Here is a 19,550-nt window from a genome sequence, read left to right as displayed (position 1 = left end):
CTCTCCCACTCCCCCACTCATGTTCTCTCTCTCTCTCTCTCTCTCTCAAATAAAATTAAAAATAAAAAAAATTATTTCAGTCTTATTGAGGATGAGTCTTGGGATGGTATGACTTTTTTATTTTTTATATATATATTTTTTTTATTTGTGAGAGAAAGAGTGTACAAGTGAGTGAAGGGCAAAGAAAAGAAGAGAGGGGGAATCCCATGAGGGGCAGAGAGAGAGGGTGAGAGAGAGAAGTGGGGCTCACCCCAAGTGTGGCTCCAGCTCACCCAAAGCGGGGCTTGTGCTCACCCAAGGCAGGGCTCAAACTCACCCATGTGGGGCTCAAACTCACGAACTATGAGATCATGACCTGAGCTGAAGTTGGATGATTAACTAACTGAGCCACCCAGGTGCCCCAGTATGACTTCTTTAAACCTCTTTAAAGCTACTAGTCTTCTTTCACTGTTACTATTGATACTATTGTAAACTGATCAGCCATTACAGTCTAATTTCTTCTAATTATAGAAGTTGTGAACAATAAAAACTTTTCTGTTATTTTAAAGATCTTCTCCTTGGCATTCCTCAGTTTGACTATCATGTATCTATGTATGGACTTATTTTTATTTATCATGTTTTGGATTCACTGGAATTCTTGAATTTGAAAGTTCCTGTTTTTTTAATATCATGGAAAATTCTCAGCTACTATCTCTTTGAACAGTGCCTCTTTCCCATTATTCCTATAATTGCTTTCCAAAAGTCTGATTAGACATATATTAGAGCTTCTTATTTTGTCTTCCATGTCTCTTCTCCAAATTTTTCATTTTTCTTTCAGTGCTGAATTATGTGTAGTGCTTTCAGACCTGTCTTCCAGTGTACTAATCCTCTCTCCAGCTGTGTCTATTCCATTTATCTGATCCACTGAGTTTCTCATTTCAAATGTGATACACTTACATTTCTAGAACCTCTGTTTTGCAAACATTTCTGGTCATTTTCATAATCCCTTGCTTCTTTTTTGTGCCACAGAAGCTCAGGGTGTGGAGTTGTCAGCTGCCCAGCAAGGTAGGTATCCCTGGGGACATAGAAATTTCAGCACTCACTCTCTTCCCTGGGCTCATGTTCCCAATTTGTTCCTGGCCTCTCAAAATTCCCTTATTCTATTTTTTTTTAATTTTTTTAATGTTTATTTATTTTTTAAGAGATGGAGAGAGAGAGTGTGAGTGGGGAAGGGGCAGAGAGAGAGAGGGAGATACAGAATCCAAAGGAGGCTCCAGGATCTGAGCTGTCAGCACAGAGCCTGATGTAGGGTTTGAACCCATCAGCCATGAGAAAATGACCTGAGCTGAAGTCTGACACTTACCCAACTGAGCCACCCAGGAGCCCCAAAATTCCATTATTTTCTTAGAGGCTCTTTTGTTAACTGAAGAAAATTTCAAAAACATATTTCTAGCATCATTAAAAATTTTTTAAGCTTATTTATTTATTTCTGAGAGAGACAGAGGGAGTGTGAGTGGGAGAGGGGCAGAGAAAGAGGGAGAATCAAGCAGGCTCTGCCCCATCCACACAGAGCCCAACTTGGGGCTCAATCTCATGAACCGTGAGATCATGACCTGAGCCAAAATCAGAAGTCAGACACCTAACCGACTGAGCCACCCAGGAGCCCCATCATTAGATATTTTGTAGCTGACATATTTGTATGCCTTTAATCATCATCATCTTATAGATTTTTAAATACCTTTGTTCCTTTTCCAACACCCATGTTTTCAGAACATAGCTATTAAGCACCTATTATGTGCCTAGAACTGTGCTGGGGACTGGGAGAATGAGACAGAGATTGTCCCTGCCCTCAGAGTTTCTTATGGTCTGTTGAGAAGCCAAACACTTAACCAGACATCTGCACCCACCCCACCCCCCATTAATCAGTGTGCTCTGATGGGGGAGGCATTCGTAAACAAGACCATGATAAGATACATAAAGTGCAGAAATACTCTAATAATCAAGTTGATCTCTTTATGTAAATATTCAATACTTATTTAACGGGTTAGCTTAAATAAAAACTCAAGCTCTTTGGGGCTCCTGGATGGCTAAGTTGGTTAAGTGTTCTACTTTGGCTCAGGTCATGATCTCATGGTTCATGAGTTTGACACCCACAATGGGCTCTCTACTGTCAGCACAAAGCCCTCTTCCAGATCCTCTGTCTCCCTCTCTCTCTGTCCCTCCCCCACTTGGGTGCTCTCTCTCTCTCCCTCTCTCTCTCTGTCTCTCTCTGTCTCTCTCTTTCTGTCAAAAATAAATAAACATTTTTTTTTAAAAAAAAAAGGTCTTTTCCTGCATTAGAAGGCATGAAGGAAGCTATTATTATTCAAGCCCATATTGTTACTGGGACATGCATCTTTTGGGGACAGGATCTAGCCCCACCCCAACCCCAATCTACTTAGAAAATCAATTACTCTAACCATATACCTCTTGGAGGGATGGTCTGGTAAATTTTTCCATCTCCTTGCATTTCTACTGATGTTTCAATTGCTTCCCTCGTCATCCCTTAATTCTGGTGTTCTGAGTAACTAGTGCTGTATAACATATCACTCCAACACAGTCGCTTAAAACAACTACATGCTATGGGTTGAATTATGTCCCCAACAAAGATATGTTGAAGTCCTAACCCTCAATATTTCAGCATGTGATCTTCTTTGAGAAATAGCATCATTGCACATGTAACTAGTTAAGATGACATCGTACTGAGATAAGGTGGGTCGCTAATCCAATATAACTGGTGTCCTTATAGAAAGTGGGAAATCTGGACACAGAGACACAGGGAGTACCCAACACAAAGATGGAGGCAGAGATTGGAGTGATGTATCTATAAGCCAAGGAATGCCAAGCTTTGCTTACAATCACCAGAGCTAGGAGAGAGGCATGGAACAGATTCTCCCTCAGAGCACTGGGAACCAATGCTGCCAACACCTTGATTTGGGACTCCAGCCTCCAAAACTGTGAGAGGGTAAATTTCTGGCTTTGTACCTAGTTTGTAGTCATTTGTAACCTAGGCAGCCCTAGGAAATTCATACATGATCCTCTATTCTGAGCATGAATCTAAAGGCTGCCTGGACCCCAGGCCGCTCCCACTCTGGGTCTGTCCTGCATTGGTGGCTGGGGCTGTGCTCGCTCATCTCAAAGGCTCCTCAGGCACATGTCTGACACCTGGGCTGGGAAGACTTGAACAGCTGGGGCTGGATGCATTGGGGCCCCCGGGCATTTCTCTCTCTCCATTTCTCTCACCTGGCAGCCTCGGGGAGATGGACTTCTTACAGGGCAGCTGACAGTTCCCAGAGCAAGTTTCCAAGAGAGAATCTGGGAGAAGCTAGCAGGCCTTTTCTAACCAGCCTTGGAAGTCATAGAGCATCACTTCTGCTATGTTCTATTCATAGAGGCCCCCTATGTCCAAGCAAGGGGCATGAACTCTACATCCTGATGAGAGGAGCGTGTAAGTATTCATGGACACGTTTTCAAATCTGCACACCAGCTCGGTCAGGGGACATCTGACCTGAGGGATGGGGGAAGGCTCCCTAGAGACAGTAACGTCTACCTGCCTGAATTCCTAGGCATGAGGAGTTAGCCAGGGAGGAAGGAGAGGAGCCATTCCCCTCCTCCCCCTGCCCTGAGCCTCCCAGCTGATGCGGGAATCCTGTCCCCCTTCCATTCTCACTACAGCCCCCAAGCCCAATGAAACCCTAGGCTCACTCACTCAACTCACTCACTCAATTGAGCCAGGCCCCACACATCCAGACTCTGCCCAGATAACCACCCAAGCCAAAGGTCAGTCCGGGCTCCTCTCTCCCACCAACCAAACAGGTGGAGGGCAAACTTAGGTCCTTACGTGCCTGACAGAGACCCTTCCTTTTCTGTTCATTTCTGTCCCTCCTTCCCCACTGCTCTGGGGCAGACAGCAGGCCCCTCAGAGAGACTCCCACACACACCATAAGCCCCAAGGTTTGGCATCTCAGCCTTAGGGTCTGGTGCAGCTACTCCCCCCATGTAACCCCTCCTGTGGCTCCCCAATTCTCTCCTTTGTACTGAGTCTTTACAAATCTGCTCCCTACCCCTCCCCCAGCCCATTCCGCTGATAAGGAGATGAAAGCATCTCTGGCTATGTTGTTAGTCTGCCAAGGCCACTTTTCTGTGAAGGGCAACATCCAGGTGTCTCATCACCTGGAAGCGCCTAATCTGGGACAGTGAGGGGGCGGGGGGTGTACACACGCACACAGACAAACACACACACACACACACACACACACACACACACACACACACACGTGCGCGCACTCCCTTTTCCCCACCAGGCCTCAGATCTCCGGAGGAGGCTGAACAAAGGTTTGTCCAAGGTCACATCCTCCGCCTCTCCGATCCTGCCTCCACCCTCAGAGCAGCAACCAAGACCATCAGACCAGTGTGTGCAGGGCAGGAGTGCCCATTTGTTGAGTATCTGCTACAGTTCAGCCCTGCACCCTCTGTCCCTGCCAACCCCCTTACTAGTCTACTCAATCACAGGATGAAGAAGCCGAAGCTGGGTCTGTGCCTGAGCTGAGATTCATTGTCATGTTTGTCTGAATATTGTTCTCTAAAACTAGCTCCTTCACTTCTTGCTTCCTCCCACCCTCCTCCTCTTTACCTCTCCCTCTCTCTTCCTCTTCTTCCCTACCTCTGTCCATCTGTCTATCTGTCTCTAGGCTCCTTCTCTCTCTCCTTTGCTGTAATCCCCCACAAGGGTCTAGGGCTGTTTAGAAGCTAGAATTATTTCCAAGATGGATTTGACCTTCTATTCAGTCTTTTGTACCAGAATCTGGCCACACTTGTTAGGAAAACTGCAGGGAGGAATGAACAGTGGGCTATCTGCTGCCTCCTTCTCCCCACCCGCCAAGGGACCTTTCTCAGGTCTTTAAGCTGAGACCCAAGGTGGGTTGGGTGGGGGAAGGAACGACTAAAGACCAGAATGGTAAGGGAGATAGATCATTCCCAGTGGTCAGGCTACAGTAGGACACATACAGCCGAGGAGACAGGAATTAAGTGTTTATCAATAATCAAAGTCCCTCCCAACCTGAAAGCTCCAGCCCAAAAGCGTGCTACCACTTGAAACCTATGTGACCTCTGTTATGTCACTTAACCTCTCTGAGCTAATAGTAATCCCTAATTTAAAGGAATGTTATAACGATTTAGTGTTGATTTCTTTAGAATGCTTTGGGCTACAAATAACAGAAAAGTCAACCAAGACTTCCTTGAGTGGGGCACCTGGGTGGCTCAGTCAGTTGAGCGTCTGACTTCGACTCAGGTCCTGATCTCATGGCTCATAAGTTCGAGCCCCTCGTTGGGCTCTGTGCTGACAGCTCAGAGCCTGGAGCCTGCTTCAGATTCTGTGTCTCCCTCTCTCTCTGCCCCTCCTCAACCCCCTCTCAAAAATAAATAAACATTAAACATTTTTCTAAAAAAAAAAGACTTCCTTGAGCAATAAAGATAGTTAATTCTCTCAAACACTGAGATCTGAGAGGTAGGTATTTTCAGGTTTTGTGCAATGATTCAGAAATTCCATCAAAAACAAGTTTCTTTCTACGTTTCTGTTCACTGTCCTTACCTTGTTGTTGGCATTTCATACTGCTCCTCATGGTTGAAAGTTAGCTGCTGCCACTCCAGACATCATGCACACATTTAAAAAGTGGGGCGGGAGGGAGGATATTAATAATACAACACCCCTTCAGACAATGGATCCTAGTGCAGATGATCAAGGATCCCACCTTAAAAGATTCTGCCCTACAGCATGATCTCCCAATGAGAAACTCATTCTCAAGATACTTTTGCATCTTAAAGGTTCAGAGAAAAATGGTAACACCCCAATGGTAGGGCTCCACACACATGTGAGGCTAGGTAGGGCAGGAGAAGGCTTCTTGGCGTCTCAGGTCATATCATAGACCTTCAGAGCTGGAAGGGACCAGAGATAGTCTCCCCCAACCCCAACCATACAAATGGGGAAACTGAGGCCCAGGGCAGAGAAGTGATTTCCTTATGGTCACACAGCAGAGCCAGGATCAGGAATAAGGATTCCTGGCTCTGATCCCCTCTTAGCATTCTGGGGCAAGTCCTCAGAAAGGAGGGCTTAGACCAGGAAACGCAGGTGTCTTAGGTGGGCTCCCCAGAAGCAGAGCCTGAATCGGGGATGCCTATTCAGATGGTTCACTGGGAGAGGCTCTGAGAAAGGGAGTGAGGGCGCGCATAACAGGGGAAGGTAAAAGCTAAGTCTAGCCGCAGCCTGTTCCCACTGAGGGTCCTGGAGCATGATCAGCATCACAGAGTTCGTCCTACCTTGAGGTCTGGGGGCGCCTGTTGTACCACCACATCCGCCAGCCACTGGCCTCAGCCCGCCCAGCTGGTGCGGCCTTCGGGGTGGGGCAGCTCTCCTCCCTCCGGTGAAGGGGCAGCTGTGAGCCACTAGCAGCAACTCTCTGGCAGCTGGGGGAATGCACACACCAGCAGGTTAGAAGCTAAACAAGCAAGTGTCCTCCCAGAGCCCTAAGCCATTCCTGGCAATCCCAGCCACAGAGCACGGTGTACCAGAGAACAGGCCTGTCCCCTCTGCAACGTCAGTTTCCCTGTTCATAAAATGGGCATGCAGGACCAAGGGACTGCCAGACTCCTTCCCAGCTCTTCCTTCCCAGCTTCTTTGATTCTACTTCCTCCTCACCCCAAAGTTCCAACCGGACAACCCCAGCTCCCAGACTGGCCACTTGCCCGGGCAGTGGAAGGATCAGTGAGAGCAAAGCAGGGTCTCCACTCAATCAGTCTTGAACCCCACGAGGCTGGCAGAGGCAACAGTTTCTTGGCATGTGTACGTCTCCAGCCTGCTGAGCAGGCCTGGGGAGTCAGTATTTCTTGAAATGTAAGTACCGAGACCACACTGGGTTGTCAGTAAATTCATTATCCCATTACGCAGACCTGAATTATTCAGCGCTCTTGAGGCCGCCTCAGGAACGTGCCCGAGCGCAGTCGATGCCGGCATTAGTGGGATGGATGGAGTCAGGCCCGGGGCATGGTTGGTGCCAGGATGACGGATCTGGGCCCAGAGAAGCTGCCGGCACAAGGGAGTGTCTGACTAGCAGGCCCTGGGCCCTGGGTGTTTCTGGGGCCTAGGAAGTGGATAATGCACACATCCACCACTCCCCTCATCCCCCAGGAAATTGGCAGAATGTGTTTTTGGAGCCCCATATGCTCCACAGGGCCCAGGGACAGAAGATCCAGACTTCACCTTTTCCTGGCTGTGTGACCTCCAGGAGGCTGTTTGCCTCTCTGAGTCTCAGTTTCTTTATCTGTAAAATGCAGCTAAATGTTCCCAGTATCCATTCTCCCACTTAAGTTTAACTATAGAACTGATTTTTCTCTGAGCATATAATGCTCTAGAATAAAGGCTATTTCTAGACTGAAGTGTGGCCATATGACTAAGTGCTGATCAAAGGAATGCAAGTAGAAGGATCCAGTGAAACTTTCAGGAGGTGTCCTCAAAGGAAAGGGGAGAGTCCTGTTTTGTCTCTTTCATTTTGCTGAAAACTAGGATGAAGGTGTGATGGCTGGAGCTCACGCAGCCATATTGCTCAGGGAGGAGAAGCCACATGATGAGGATGGCAGCACAGCATAGTACTAGCCTGAGTCCATGTTGGCCCTGGAGCCTCCTTATCACCTCAATCTCTATAAAATAGAGATCAAACTCTCTCTTGCTTAAGTTGCTATTCTTTTGGATTTTTCTGACACTCCCAGCCAAACCCAACCCTACCTTGTTGGGCAAGTCTGAGGGTGAAATGAGACGTTACAGGAAAAGCAGCCACCTCAGTAGGCATTTCCTCTAGGACACTTCAGTGATTAAGAACTGTAAGCCCTGAAACCTTAGGATCAAATCCCAACTCTATCGCTTATAAGCTGTGCAACTTTGGGCAAGTTGCTTAACCTCTCTGTGCTTCAGTTTTCTCATCTGTAAGACAGAGATAAAAATTACACCTTCCCCCTCACAGGGTTAATGTGGACTAAGTGAGTTAATATGAGGTTGCAAAAAGTAGCTGACACACAGCAAGTGCTATATAAGAATCGGCAGTTAGTATCCCATTTTTACCTATCTAGGGGGATTCCATACATAGCTCAGGGACCTATGTTCCCATAACATCTCCCAAAGCTTCATCTCAGTTTGGTTTTTCCCCTGAAGGTGATTGTGCTCTCAGGGCAACGATGCCAATGGCATTCTGAGTTTCAGCCATGACACGAATAGCTTTGCCTCAAGGGAGAGGACCCCGGTCTGAGCCAGTAGAAGTGGGTGGCAGAGACTGGGCTCCTGGTGTAGACCCCAAAAGAGGGTTTTCTCTCCAGGATGCCTATGAAGGACTTAGGAAGAGAGAAAGAGAAATAAAGACCCCTTACTGGCTATGTATCCCGCACAGATATCCCTTCCTTCTGGGCCTCCGGGGAGTGTATTAAATCAGAGGTCACAGCTCATGTGCCAGCAGGACAGAAGACCAATATGAAATATGAGTGAAATGTGTCAGGTCTGAGGCAGCAGGGAGCAGTGGAGACCAGGACAAGAGCACATGGGGGGGGCAGGCATCACACAGAGCCAGCTAACCTGCCAGGCTGAACAATGGGCCTGCTGCTGTCAAATCTTCCTTTCTTTTTTTTTTTTTTTTTTAAGTTTATTTTGAGAGAGAGAGAGAGAAAGAGAGCAAGCAGGGGAGGGGCAGAGAGAGAGGGAGAGAGAGAATCCCAAGCAGGCTCTGCACCATCAGCATGGAGCCCAATGCAGGGCTCACTCGAACCCGTGAACTCTGAGATCATGACCTGAGCTGAAAGCAAGAGACGGACACTTAACTGATTGTGCCACCCAGACACCAAAATCTTCCTTTTCAAAAGGAATGGAAATCAAATCTGAATTCTTTGTGAAATTTTCTGATCCTTTCCTGTTAGCTCCATTCAAACAAACAAACACTGATAAAGGCAAACAAAATATGTCCCCGGGCCAGCTTCAGGCCACCAGATGTAAAACAAATGCTGAGAGGTGTGCTATGTGACACAGTCTGAATTCTGGAGTCCCAGGATATATTTCACGGCGTATGTGAGGGATCAGCTTGTGCTGAGCCCGGGCGGGCAGCATGGAGGAAAGACAGATGCTGGGAGTTTTCCCTCCCAGGGAAGCAGGTGCCGTGGGCTGGACCGGGGTTCAGGATGGCAGGGAGCACGGGCAGAGGCTCACGCCTACTACCTCAGGTAACACTCTGGCCCCCAGAGCTTCACGTCCTTCCTCTAAGAAAGAGATTAGGGAGTCCAGTTTCGGCCCCTGGCACAACCCTGGCCCACCTGCCCTGCTGAGGCCCTGCCCAATCCACAGCCTCTGCACCCACAACTTTGGGGACCCCCTCGGGGCCTGTGCTAGATTGGACTGCTGATCCTGCCTCTTCAGCCTGCCATCCGTAATGGGGTTGCACGCCCACACCCTCCTCCACGTGACTTCTCCACTGAGGGGGTAGACTACGCATGCGCCTGTCCTCAGCCTGGCCAAGTGACTTGCTGTGGACACTGCAACATCAGCAGCCCTGACTGAGGCAGAGGCTTTAGAACCACTTGGGTGCTTGGCCTCTTGCTCCTATGCGCTGGTCTCAGAATGATCTGAACCCATCACCTGAATGAAGCACCCCAGCTGACCTGCCGACCCAGGAGAGAAAAGTGCATGGTTATTTTGGAAGCCCATGACACTTGGGACTGTTACACAGCACTTTTGCAGCAGAAGCCTGACTATTATGTTGGGAAGACAGGGGCTTCCCCCACCCATCCCCAGCTCACTGCACAAAATCTCTCGCCTGTCTGGTCATCGTCACAGAAGTCCCTGTGCCCCTGCCTCCAAGGCAAATACAGAGAATCCCTCTGGAGGGGGGAGTCCCCCAAGCTGTGGGCTGTGAGACCTTGGATGAGCTACTTCCCCTAAGAGTCACCTGTAGGGTGTGGGTGACATGCCTACCTCACCAGGGATTGGGAGGTGTCCATGGGATGTGTCGGGTCTGAGGGGCACAGGGGTGGGAGGAAGTACCCAGGGCTGTTATTTGGACTTGTCAGGAAGGGGGGGGGAACTTGGCCTGCCTCAAGGGATGGGGCGTCTGCTGTGAGAAAGCTCACCCCTGAGGTAAATGGGGCCTCACTTTTGCAGAGTGTGATTTTGAGTACAGTGGGGAATCTGACACTCTAGCCTGAAGAAAAAGCAAACAGGGTTATCTCAGGATCCACTCCAAACCACTCCTGTGGGAACAGGCCACATTGTTTGTATCAGGAATGCTTTTGAGCTTCCAGTAAAAGAATATGCACCTAATCGTTGCTTTTTTTAAAATTTTTTTTAACATTTATTTATTTTTGAGAGACAGAAACAGAGCATGAGTGGGGAAGGGGCAGAGAGAGAAGGAGACACAGAATCTGAAGCAGGCTCCAGGCTCTGAGCTGTCAGCACAGAGCCCGATGTGGGGCTCGAACTCACGAACTGCGAGATCATGACCTGAGCCGAAGTCGGACTCTCAACCGACTGAGCCACCCAGGCGCCCCCTAATCATTGCTTAAATACAAAGGGTTCCACTTTCTTATGTAACAAGGAGTCTGAAGGCAAACAGTTGCTGGTGTTGGTTCAATGGCTAGATAAGGTCTTCAAGGACCAACCATCATTCCTTTTGCCATCTTTACTGTTTGTGTGGGTTTTTTAATCCCGAACATTATTGCCTCACAACCACAAGAGGGCTGCTATGTTTCCAAGCATTTCATTTTTACACAACCCCATTCAAGGTAGGAAGAAGCTAAACAAAAAAAAAAAAAAAAAAAAAGGAGGAAAAAGTCCTGAGAAGCACCCTTTTATCTCTGGCTGGAAAAGAGCTACAGGTGAGGATGAGACAGCAGGTATCTTCAAAAAAGGACTGGGATGGTCATGCCAGTCTGAGACCCATCACGGTTCATCCCCCAGAATTGGGCATGTTGCCTGAACAACATGAGCTCCTGCAAGCAACAAAGAAAGAAGCAGACAGTAGACTAGGTTGACATTAACAGTGTCTGTTGGAGGTGGAAGAATCTTCCCCACAGAAGAGAGTGTACCAGGCAGGACTCTTAACTGCAAATCTCACAAGCTGCTCTGTGACAAACAGCAGATTTCACTTTGTTGCAAACAACAGAATCCACTTGGCTGCAGATAAACTCCATTGCGTTGCAAACAGCAGACTGGCGGGACCAGAGAACCGGGCTTGGGTGCTACACAGCCAGGAACTCCACCTCCGGAAGCTCCACCCACTCACTTCCTGGGACTCTTCTAGTTAGAATACAGCTCCCGCCACAGCCCACCTGTGGGAAGGGGCTCCGCCAAACCACCCAGCAGAGCGGGAACATCCACGTCTGCCACACTTGCTTGCCAGGGCATCAATCTCCACACAGCCAACGCACGGCGCCCACACTGGCATTCGGGACCCGGGCAGCACCTCTGATAGGTGGAAGCAAGGTCACATGCTTGCAACGGCATCTGAGAAGTCTGTATGCTTGTCTTCTTTTTGGGAAGGAAGGACCCACAACATAGGCCAGTGTCTCAACGTGGAGAGGTAAGAGCTGCAAGGAGACGCTCTCCACCCGTTCTCGGAAGGGCCCCATGAAGTCTTGGCCATTTGAAGCCTCCTGAGGATCAGCCAAGATGCCCCACAGAAGCAGTGACGCCCAGGAGTCACCATGGCAGCCCTGGCCATCCCGTCAAAAAAGGAGGAAAGTGGGGCACCTGGGTGGCTCAGTCAGTTAAGCGTCTGAGTGTGGCTCAGGTCATGATCTCCCCGTTCCCGAGTTCGGGTCCCACATCAGCCTCTGTGCTGACAGCTTGGAGCCTGGAGCCTGTTTCAGATTCTCTCTGCCCCTCCGCCGTTCGTGTCTGTCTCTCTCTCTCAAAAACAAACATTAAAAAAAAAATTTTTTTTAACATTTAAAAAAACAGGAGGAAAGAAACAGATGACATCATGAGACACACACCAAGGTCATCGGGGATTGTGGCAGACAGAATTTTGCCCCCATGATCTCTGTGACCTCCACCATCAGTGCGAATCCTGTGGTTCTTATCTTAAATGGCAAGGGGACTTTGCAGATGTAACTAAGGTTACTAACCAGGTCACGTTAAAATAAGGACATTACCTGAGATTATCTGGGTGGGCCCAACGTAAGCACAGGAGCACTTAAAGGCAGAAGAGAAAGGCAAAGTGATTTGAAGCACCAAAAAGATCCAAGATGTCTTTGCTGGCCTTGACATAGGAGCTTCATGAGAAGGAACTGAAGTCCACCAACAACCAGTGGGCTGAGAAAAGAGCCGGGGGGCCCGGCAGAACCCCAGCCCCAGCAACACTGTGACGTCAGCCTGGCGAGACCCCAAGCAGAGAATGCAGCCATACCTTGACAGCTTCTGCCCTACAGGACTGTGAAATGATAAATGGGGGCTGTTTAAAGCCCGCACGTTTGTGGGTGGTCAGTACACAGCAAGAGAGGTAGAGAAGTATCACCCTCATTTTCTAGCTGAGAAACTCTGAACTCACAGCCACGGAGCTATGGGACCAATGACAGACCCCAAGTCCATCTGATTCTAGAGCCCGTGCTGTTGCTTTCCCACTGGGCCTGTCCAGATAAGGAAGCCAGGGCACGGGAGGCCGGGGCATTGCCAGGTCTGTAGCATCTCAGCACAGAGAAGGCAGGAGCAGGCAGTGGGGCTCCATCGTCCCCACCTCATCTGAGAAGCCCCAGAAGCCCCTAATTCATGGTCTCTCTGATTCCATCTGCTTGGCCTGAAACATTCCCAGAGCCTTGGAGTTAAGGCATTGCCCCCGCCCACACCCCCAAAGTCTTAGGTGAACAGGTGCCATCCTCCCTGGGGAGCTTGGCAAACCTCACCCAGATGCGGTCAGACTTCAGGCTGCAAATTTCTATATGGAGAGGCCTACAGAAGGCAAGACCTGGACAGAGGCTCCAAGGTGCCCCTGGCAGCCCACAGCTGCTGGGGAAGAGCCCACTGAGCGTGGGAAGGGGATGGAGAGCCCGAAGGTAGGAAAAGGATTCCTGAGGTGGGGGCAGGGCAGAGGCGTCAGCTGGCCCCACCAGACTCCACCTCCACGTCTCAGCTCCTCTGATACATGCTCCCAATCAGAGGAAATGGTGGTCCCAGGGGCCAGATCAAACCCAGACATCAAAGATGTATTCAGTTCGGCTGAAGCAATGCTTAAAAAAAAACAAAAGTCTAATCCAAATGCTTAAAATGGTGAGGTTTCACATTACAAGCCAGATTTCAACCCTTTTTGAGAACTCACAAGCTCTGGCCACACTGCATCCATCTTCCTACATGGAGGCATAGGCGGCCAAGTGGCTGCCAGGCCTTTGGATGGGACATGAGCTCTTCAGTGCCCCAGTCCGCACTGCCCCCTACTGATTCCCCTCACCTACCTGTGCAGCCCCTGAACACTTCCATCTTCCAATTGCTTAGGCCTGACCTGACTCCACAACCCTACTTTTCTGCCCCTACCCTGCCCTGCACAGTCCTGGGGAGCCCCTGGGAGAGAGGATCCAACCCATGTGATGTCAGCAGTTCAGAAGTAGAAGCTGGGGGTGTCATGATAGAAATTCAGGGGCCTCTTCCAGACCCATTGTTGTGGAAAGCTGTTTCCAGGGCCCTGATTTGGCTAAGAATTTGTCAGGGGCCAATTCTCACTTCCTGGTATGGACCTAAAGGCATGAAGAGGCACCCACTTTCTCTGCCGTTACCAGCCTGAGAGTTCCTGGGTGCCTAGTGGGGCATTTGACCTGCATGGGACCAAAAGGGCAACCCAGAGAGGTAGAAATGGTGTTCCCCCTGCCCAGCCCCTCATGGCCCTGGGAGCAGCTGCCCACATCCAGATGGCCCTTTGGGGAGGCCCAGCTCCCTCCTCCCCACTGCAGGGGCACCTCTGAGGAAAAGAAGCAACACTGACTTTGTTTTCAGCCTCCTGGAAAAGGCTCTGTAGGATTCCAAGGCGACACTTTGCTCCCTTCATTGTGAGCTGAGACGCCCCGGTGCTGCAATGCAAGAGACAAGAAATGAGTAGCAAACGGGGGAGGGAGGTGGAAAAATTAAATTTTGCGTGATCAGCAAGGTTTCAAACAATCGCTCGCCAACTGAAGTGGGTGCCACGTCTATAAGTCATTCTGTTTTATAGACCATTAGGATCTCCAGAGAGAGCCTGCATGGAGACCACTGCTTTTTGTTGAAATTAAAATGTCAGAGAAAAAGAAATAGAACAAAACAGGGAATCTGCAATTAATTACCAGGCCATAAAAATTCAATAATCAGGAGGCAGAGCGGCCGCGGGCCCAGAGGTATCAGAGCCAGCGTAACAAGAATGGAATACATTAATCTTTTCAAATTAGTTTTTTAATCTGACGGGGATATATGGTGACATGCCTCCCCTCCCTGCCGGCTCCCCGCCCCCCCCCCCCCCCCCCTCCGGGGCTCTCGCCGGAAGCCAGGCTTGGGGAGGGAGGCTCGGGTGTGAGCTGGGGGCCTGCCCAAATCCGGACTGCCAGACAAGGTAGAGCTGAGCCCAGGGCCCCCAGGCCGGTGGCCTGGTGGAGAGAGCCCAGCACGGCTGCCAGGAAAGCACGTCTTGGGTGTCTGGATCTTGCTGGGTCTCAGCGCATGGAGTCAGTGAGGAGGGCACCTCTCTGAGCTTTGGTTTCCTCCTCGGGAAAATGGGAATAGTATGCCAGCCTCATAGGTAGGCTGCATTTAGAAGGCCTGGTACTCAGTGGAAGGCCCCTACGGGTGTTGACTGTCTAGACCCGCAGCTGCAGCAGCAAGGAGCGGGGTGCCGCTCCAGCACACTGCTCAGGCCGCACTTATGTATCATTTGCTGTGTGCTCAGCCCTGGGAGAGGAGAGACCAGCAGCCCTTACCCTGGGGATGAGGCTCAGAGTCTGGTCAGAGAAACATTTACTGGGGGCCAACCAGGATGCAGAGGATTCGAAGGTAAGGGGGCAGGTGCTTCCCAGCCAGCCGCACCCCAGCCCAGCCCAGGCACAGACAGCAGGCTCCACCCCGCGCCCGGGGTCAGTCCCGCCCTCTGCGTCTGACTGGAGGTCACGTCAGCGGCTCCTGGAGACTTGACCCGGAACTGAGCCCTCCTCCTGCACCGCCTCCCAGCTGGGGTCAGGGCTGTGCTCTAAGTCTCTCCAGCTCGCTCCGATCTTCCTCGGCTTAGCCGATCTCACGGACCACCCCCTAAACCTCAACAAACCTGCCTCCGGGCCTCGGGGTCCGGGGGCCTCGCACCCGCTAAGCCTCCTCTGGGAAGCCCCCCGGTGGAGTTCCTGACTGGCCAGAGTGGGTACTAAATGGGCTTTTGGAGCACCCAGCCCGGGGGGAGGTGACCTTGAGCGGCCGGATGACCCGCTGCCCTTTGACCCTGGACTCCTTTTAAATATAAGTTACAGCCCACCAAGTGCCGGCCCTGTGTAAATCCTTCACGTGGATTTTCTCGTTTCATTCCCTGGGAGGTGGCGACTGTGAATAGCCCCATTTTGTAGAAGAGGAAATTGTGAAAGCAGAGCTGCTCCCCATTCTAGTTTGTGCTGTGGTCTCTGAATGCAGCGTCACTAGGAATACAAGCCACTGGCTTCTTTCGCCTTCCCCACTTTGTGTTACAGTAAGTGTTCCATCAATGCTCACTGGAGAGTGACCCTGCAGAACAGCCCTGCAAGGGGACCTCACCTGCCCTCCAATCACTCCCCCTCCCCCAAATGTCTCCACTCCCAACAGCTGCCATTTACTGGACACCTACTGTGTGCCAGGTTGTGGGATCTGGTGCTATTTACGGTAAGACCGTGGTTCCTACTTCACACAAAATAAACAGGCTGAGAAAGAGGGACCCAAGAGCTCATACGTCTGTCTGGCACCCAACGGCGGGTTTCTAAGAACCTTGTCTCAGAGCCCCATCAACAAGACCTGCCTCTGGACTCTCAAGCCTCCCCTCCTGTGGTTTTTGTCCCCACACCGGGTCCTTCAACCGGATACCCTCACTCACCTCCCACAGGAAGCCTCCCCTAATTCTCTCAGTCCCTCTCGGAACTCCTGTAATTTCTATCACTTCGTGCAAATTACTATCCTGTTACGCCAGCGGCCCAGCCACCCACCCACATATGCCCCAGGGTCCCAGCAGAAGCAGCAGCGATAATAAGAAGCACCCAGGAGGGGCATCAAATTTCTACCTCCCTGACCCAGGACCGTAGACCTCGAGGACCCGCACCGAAAGCCCAGACCCCAGATGCAGGCTTGCTCCCCTTCCCGGGCGCAGTTCCAAGCGCAGCCACCAGGTGGCGCCCGGCTCGCGCTAGCGGGGCTTGCAGTAAAGCTGTGCGGCCGCCAGATGGCGTTCGAGACCGCAGTTCTGCGGGCAGTACCGGGACAAGGCGGAGACTAGAAGGCAGGCGGGTCCCAGTGCGGGCGCAGAAGCCCAAGCCAAGTGACCTGGACGTCGCTCCCTCCTGGCCGCACCATGATCCAGCCCGCACCCCGGCTCTCTGTGCCCGCCGCGTTGGCCCTGGGCTCGGCCGCGCTGGGCGCCGCCTTCGCCACCGGCCTCTTCCTGGGTGAGTAAGGCGGGGCCTGCGGCACCTCCCGCAGAGCCCCCGCAGGCGGGGCAGGTGCGGGAGCAGAGCCCGTGACTCCGCGAGGCTGGCTGAGGCTGAAGCTCAGCCCTGGCGCCCCGGAGTCCCAGACCCTGACCCAGGACCCCTCCCTGGCAGGGAGACGGTGCCATCCGGAGCGATCCCGGCGAGAGAAGCGCCTGCTGCCCCCTGAAGACAGCCCCCTCTGGCAGTATCTGCTGAGCCGCTCCATGCGGGAGCATCCGGTGCTGCGGAGCCTACGGCTGGTCAGCAGGGCCAGGGGCGGGAACAGGCGCCCACTTCGGACCCAGCGGGCCCCACGTGCTTGTGTGACCTTGGGCTGGGCCTTGGAGCTCCCCGGGCTTCCGGGACACCACAGGCGGGGCGCGGTGGGCGTTCCCTGAGGGCCAGTCCCCCTAGGCCACGCCCACAGCCGCGCACCTGGAGGGGGTGTGAACACGGGGCGGAGCTGGGTGACTGGCAGTGGTGGTGCGACCCTCTCCCCTCCACCACCGCGACACAGCTGACCCTGGAGCAGCCGCAGGGAGATTCCATGATGACCTGTGAGCAGGCCCAGCTTCTGGCCAACCTGGCACGACTCATCAAGGCGAAGAAGGCGCTGGACCTGGGTAGGGCGCACGGCTGGGACCACTGGGAGCCTAAGTCACCAGGATGTCCCCCATTCTGGCCTGAGCCTGTCCATGTCCCTGCCCACAGGCACTTTCACAGGCTACTCAGCCCTAGCGTTGGCCTTGGCGCTGCCCCCGGCCGGGCGCGTAATAACCTGCGAGGTGAACCCAGAGCCTCCGGAGCTGGGGCGGCCCCTGTGGAGGCAGGTGAGTGTCCTGCACATTTGAGGCCCTCATCAGGCCCTTGGAGCCTGACCACTCCCAGCCCTAGGAGAAGGGACCTGCTGGCTGTGACCCCACTCCTTCCGCAGGCTGAGGAGGAACACAAGATCGACCTTCGGTTGAAGCCCGCCCTGGAGACCCTGGGTGAGCAACGGAGTAGAAGGGGCCTTGGCACCGTTTTCTAAGTGAGACGACTGGGCGTGAGCTAGTGACCAGGTCTGCTGGGCGGGCTTGAGGCAGTGACAGTCCTCTGCTTCCTGGCCTCACCTATGCGGCCACATGCTGGGTGGCAGGGCGCCCCTCCAGACCAGAGTCCCTGAATGGTCACAGCACCTGGGCAGGCCTGGGCAGGGGCTTCTGACCACCTGGGCTGCGGACTCAAGACCTATCTTACCCCCCGCCCCCGCCCCCGCTCCCCCCTCAAGACGAGCTCCTGGCCGCGGGCGAAGCTGGCACCTTCGACGTGGCCGTGGTGGACGCGGACAAGGAGAACTGTGCCGCCTACTATGAGCGGTGCCTGCAGCTGCTGCGCCCTGGAGGAGTCCTCGCCGTCCTCAGTGTAAGGGATAGACTAGGGGGAGAGCCCTCCTGGGCTGGGTCTCCATCTTTTCCCTTGGCTCCTCCCTGTGCCCCGCCCCCATGCCACAAAGCCCCGCCCAGTGCTTTCTCCCCCTGGGGTCCTGTCTCCAGCTCTCACCCCGCCTCCTGCTTAGGCACCTCCTCCTCGGCCCTGTTCCTCCATGATGCCCCGCCCCTCCGCAGGTCCTGTGGCGCGGAGAGGTGTTACAGCCTCAACCGCGGGACACCGAGGCCCAGTGCGTGCGGAACCTGAACGAGCGCATCCTGCGGGACGCCAGGGTCCACATCAGCCTTCTGCCTCTGGGCGACGGCCTCACCTTAGCCTTCAAGATCTAGGGCTGGCCCCCCGAGAGTGGCCTCAAGTGAGGGGACCTGGGAACCCCAGACATCAACCCTGAGTTCTAAATTCGACAATAAAGTGGGGCCTGGGACAAGATCTTCTCAGCCTCCGTACGTGGCTCTAAAGTGGGGTAGGGAGGGAGGGCCCAGCACTGGCAGGTTCTTCAGCAAAAGGGAGCCTTGAGGTCATAGGCGTCATCCCCTCCGTGGCATTGTCCTGAGGACCACGTGGGACCAGGGCTAAAGCCTGAGTAGGAGCCTCCAGCTGACGGGAGGCAAGATATAAAGTTTTGATTGACCTGGCCACATACAGTGGCTCAGAGATCCCAGCTCTTCGGATTTGCCTCCATTCCACAGGATGCTGGCTAGAGCCCCGCCTTGGTATCCCTCCTACTAGCTTCCTAGGAGGGTCAAGTGAATGACGCTCTTGTTTGGCACAGCTAGGACTGGTTGGGAGACCATATCTGGAGTCTGACAACAGGAAACAGACCCTACAGCTGACCAGGTTTGTGGCTGGGTACTTTCACAGGTTATGCTGGTTCTGCTATCTGCCCATGTTTTCACAGCACTGTCAGCTCGATCTCACCTCTACAGTGGAGGCTCTGGTCAGTGGACATCACTTCTGAAAACCAGGCCACTTGACTTAGACCTGAGGACCACAAGGTTGGAGTATATATCCTGTCCTCCCCCTGAAGTCCTGGAGAAAGGTGAGGGACTGAGTGGGATCACTGGCCAGAAAGGTGTGAAGCAGACAGGCCAACAGGTAGGAGACCATCAGTACTGCGGTTTTAAGTAAGTTCCCCAGAGGAAGATGAAGATATGGTTAGGCTGTCCGGCACCAACATCTACAAGCTGAGGTGGAGGGAAGCCAGGTGCTTCACTTCTCTCATCTAAACCTCCCTAATCCTAATCCCCTAGGAAGATCTCTCCAGGCCACAGATGAAGTATTCTTCCCACTAACACTGCCTCAGGCAGAAATGGCATCAGCCTAGAAGACAATCAGGTTTTGCCACCACTTGGTTAGGCCTGGGTGCTGCTATGAGGCTGGAGGCTACTAGAAACAAGGCCACAGGAGACCGTAACAGGCAACTTTCATAA

At 52.4% G+C, this 19,550-nt stretch overlaps 1 protein-coding gene and 1 long non-coding RNA gene across 5 annotated transcripts in view; one reads left to right on the top strand and one right to left on the bottom strand.

The window, feature by feature from the left end:
• LOC109264448 (uncharacterized) overlaps positions 1 to 15,146 on the bottom strand; it is a 107,983-nt gene extending 92,837 nt beyond the window's left edge. For both annotated transcript variants that reach the window (XR_002078727.2, XR_008424840.1), the window contains exons 1-3: positions 14,974 to 15,146; positions 14,013 to 14,097; positions 6,334 to 6,480 (exon numbers count right to left, since the gene is read on the bottom strand). This is a non-coding gene — a long non-coding RNA (uncharacterized LOC109264448). The remainder of the gene's footprint in view (positions 1 to 6,333; positions 6,481 to 14,012; positions 14,098 to 14,973) is intronic.
• Positions 15,147 to 15,464: 318 nt separating this feature from the next.
• Positions 15,465 to 18,549, top strand: COMTD1 (catechol-O-methyltransferase domain containing 1). Of its 3 annotated transcripts, XM_019444650.2 has the most exons (9): positions 15,465 to 15,722; positions 15,836 to 15,892; positions 16,298 to 16,665; positions 16,822 to 16,949; positions 17,207 to 17,312; positions 17,401 to 17,519; positions 17,624 to 17,678; positions 17,960 to 18,093; positions 18,297 to 18,549. In XM_019444650.2, the coding sequence occupies exons 3-9, from the start codon at positions 16,572 to 16,574 to the stop codon at positions 18,447 to 18,449; spliced, it is 789 nt and encodes a 262-aa protein (XP_019300195.1). In that variant the 5' UTR covers positions 15,465 to 15,722; positions 15,836 to 15,892; positions 16,298 to 16,571; the 3' UTR covers positions 18,450 to 18,549. The 3 variants fall into 3 exon arrangements, with proteins under 3 accessions (XP_019300195.1, XP_019300196.1, XP_019300197.1); XM_019444651.2 differs by lacking the exon at positions 15,836 to 15,892; XM_019444652.2 differs by having other exon boundaries at positions 15,836 to 16,665.
• Positions 18,550 to 19,550: the final 1,001 nt, after the last annotated feature.

This window comes from Panthera pardus, unplaced genomic scaffold, assembly GCF_024362965.1.
Source record: "Panthera pardus isolate Hobbes unplaced genomic scaffold, ASM2436296v1 HiC_scaffold_22, whole genome shotgun sequence".
Lineage (NCBI taxonomy): Eukaryota > Metazoa > Chordata > Mammalia > Carnivora > Felidae > Panthera > Panthera pardus.
The sequence above is the reverse complement of the archived record's forward strand: the minus strand, read 5'-3'. Positions and strand labels throughout refer to the sequence as shown.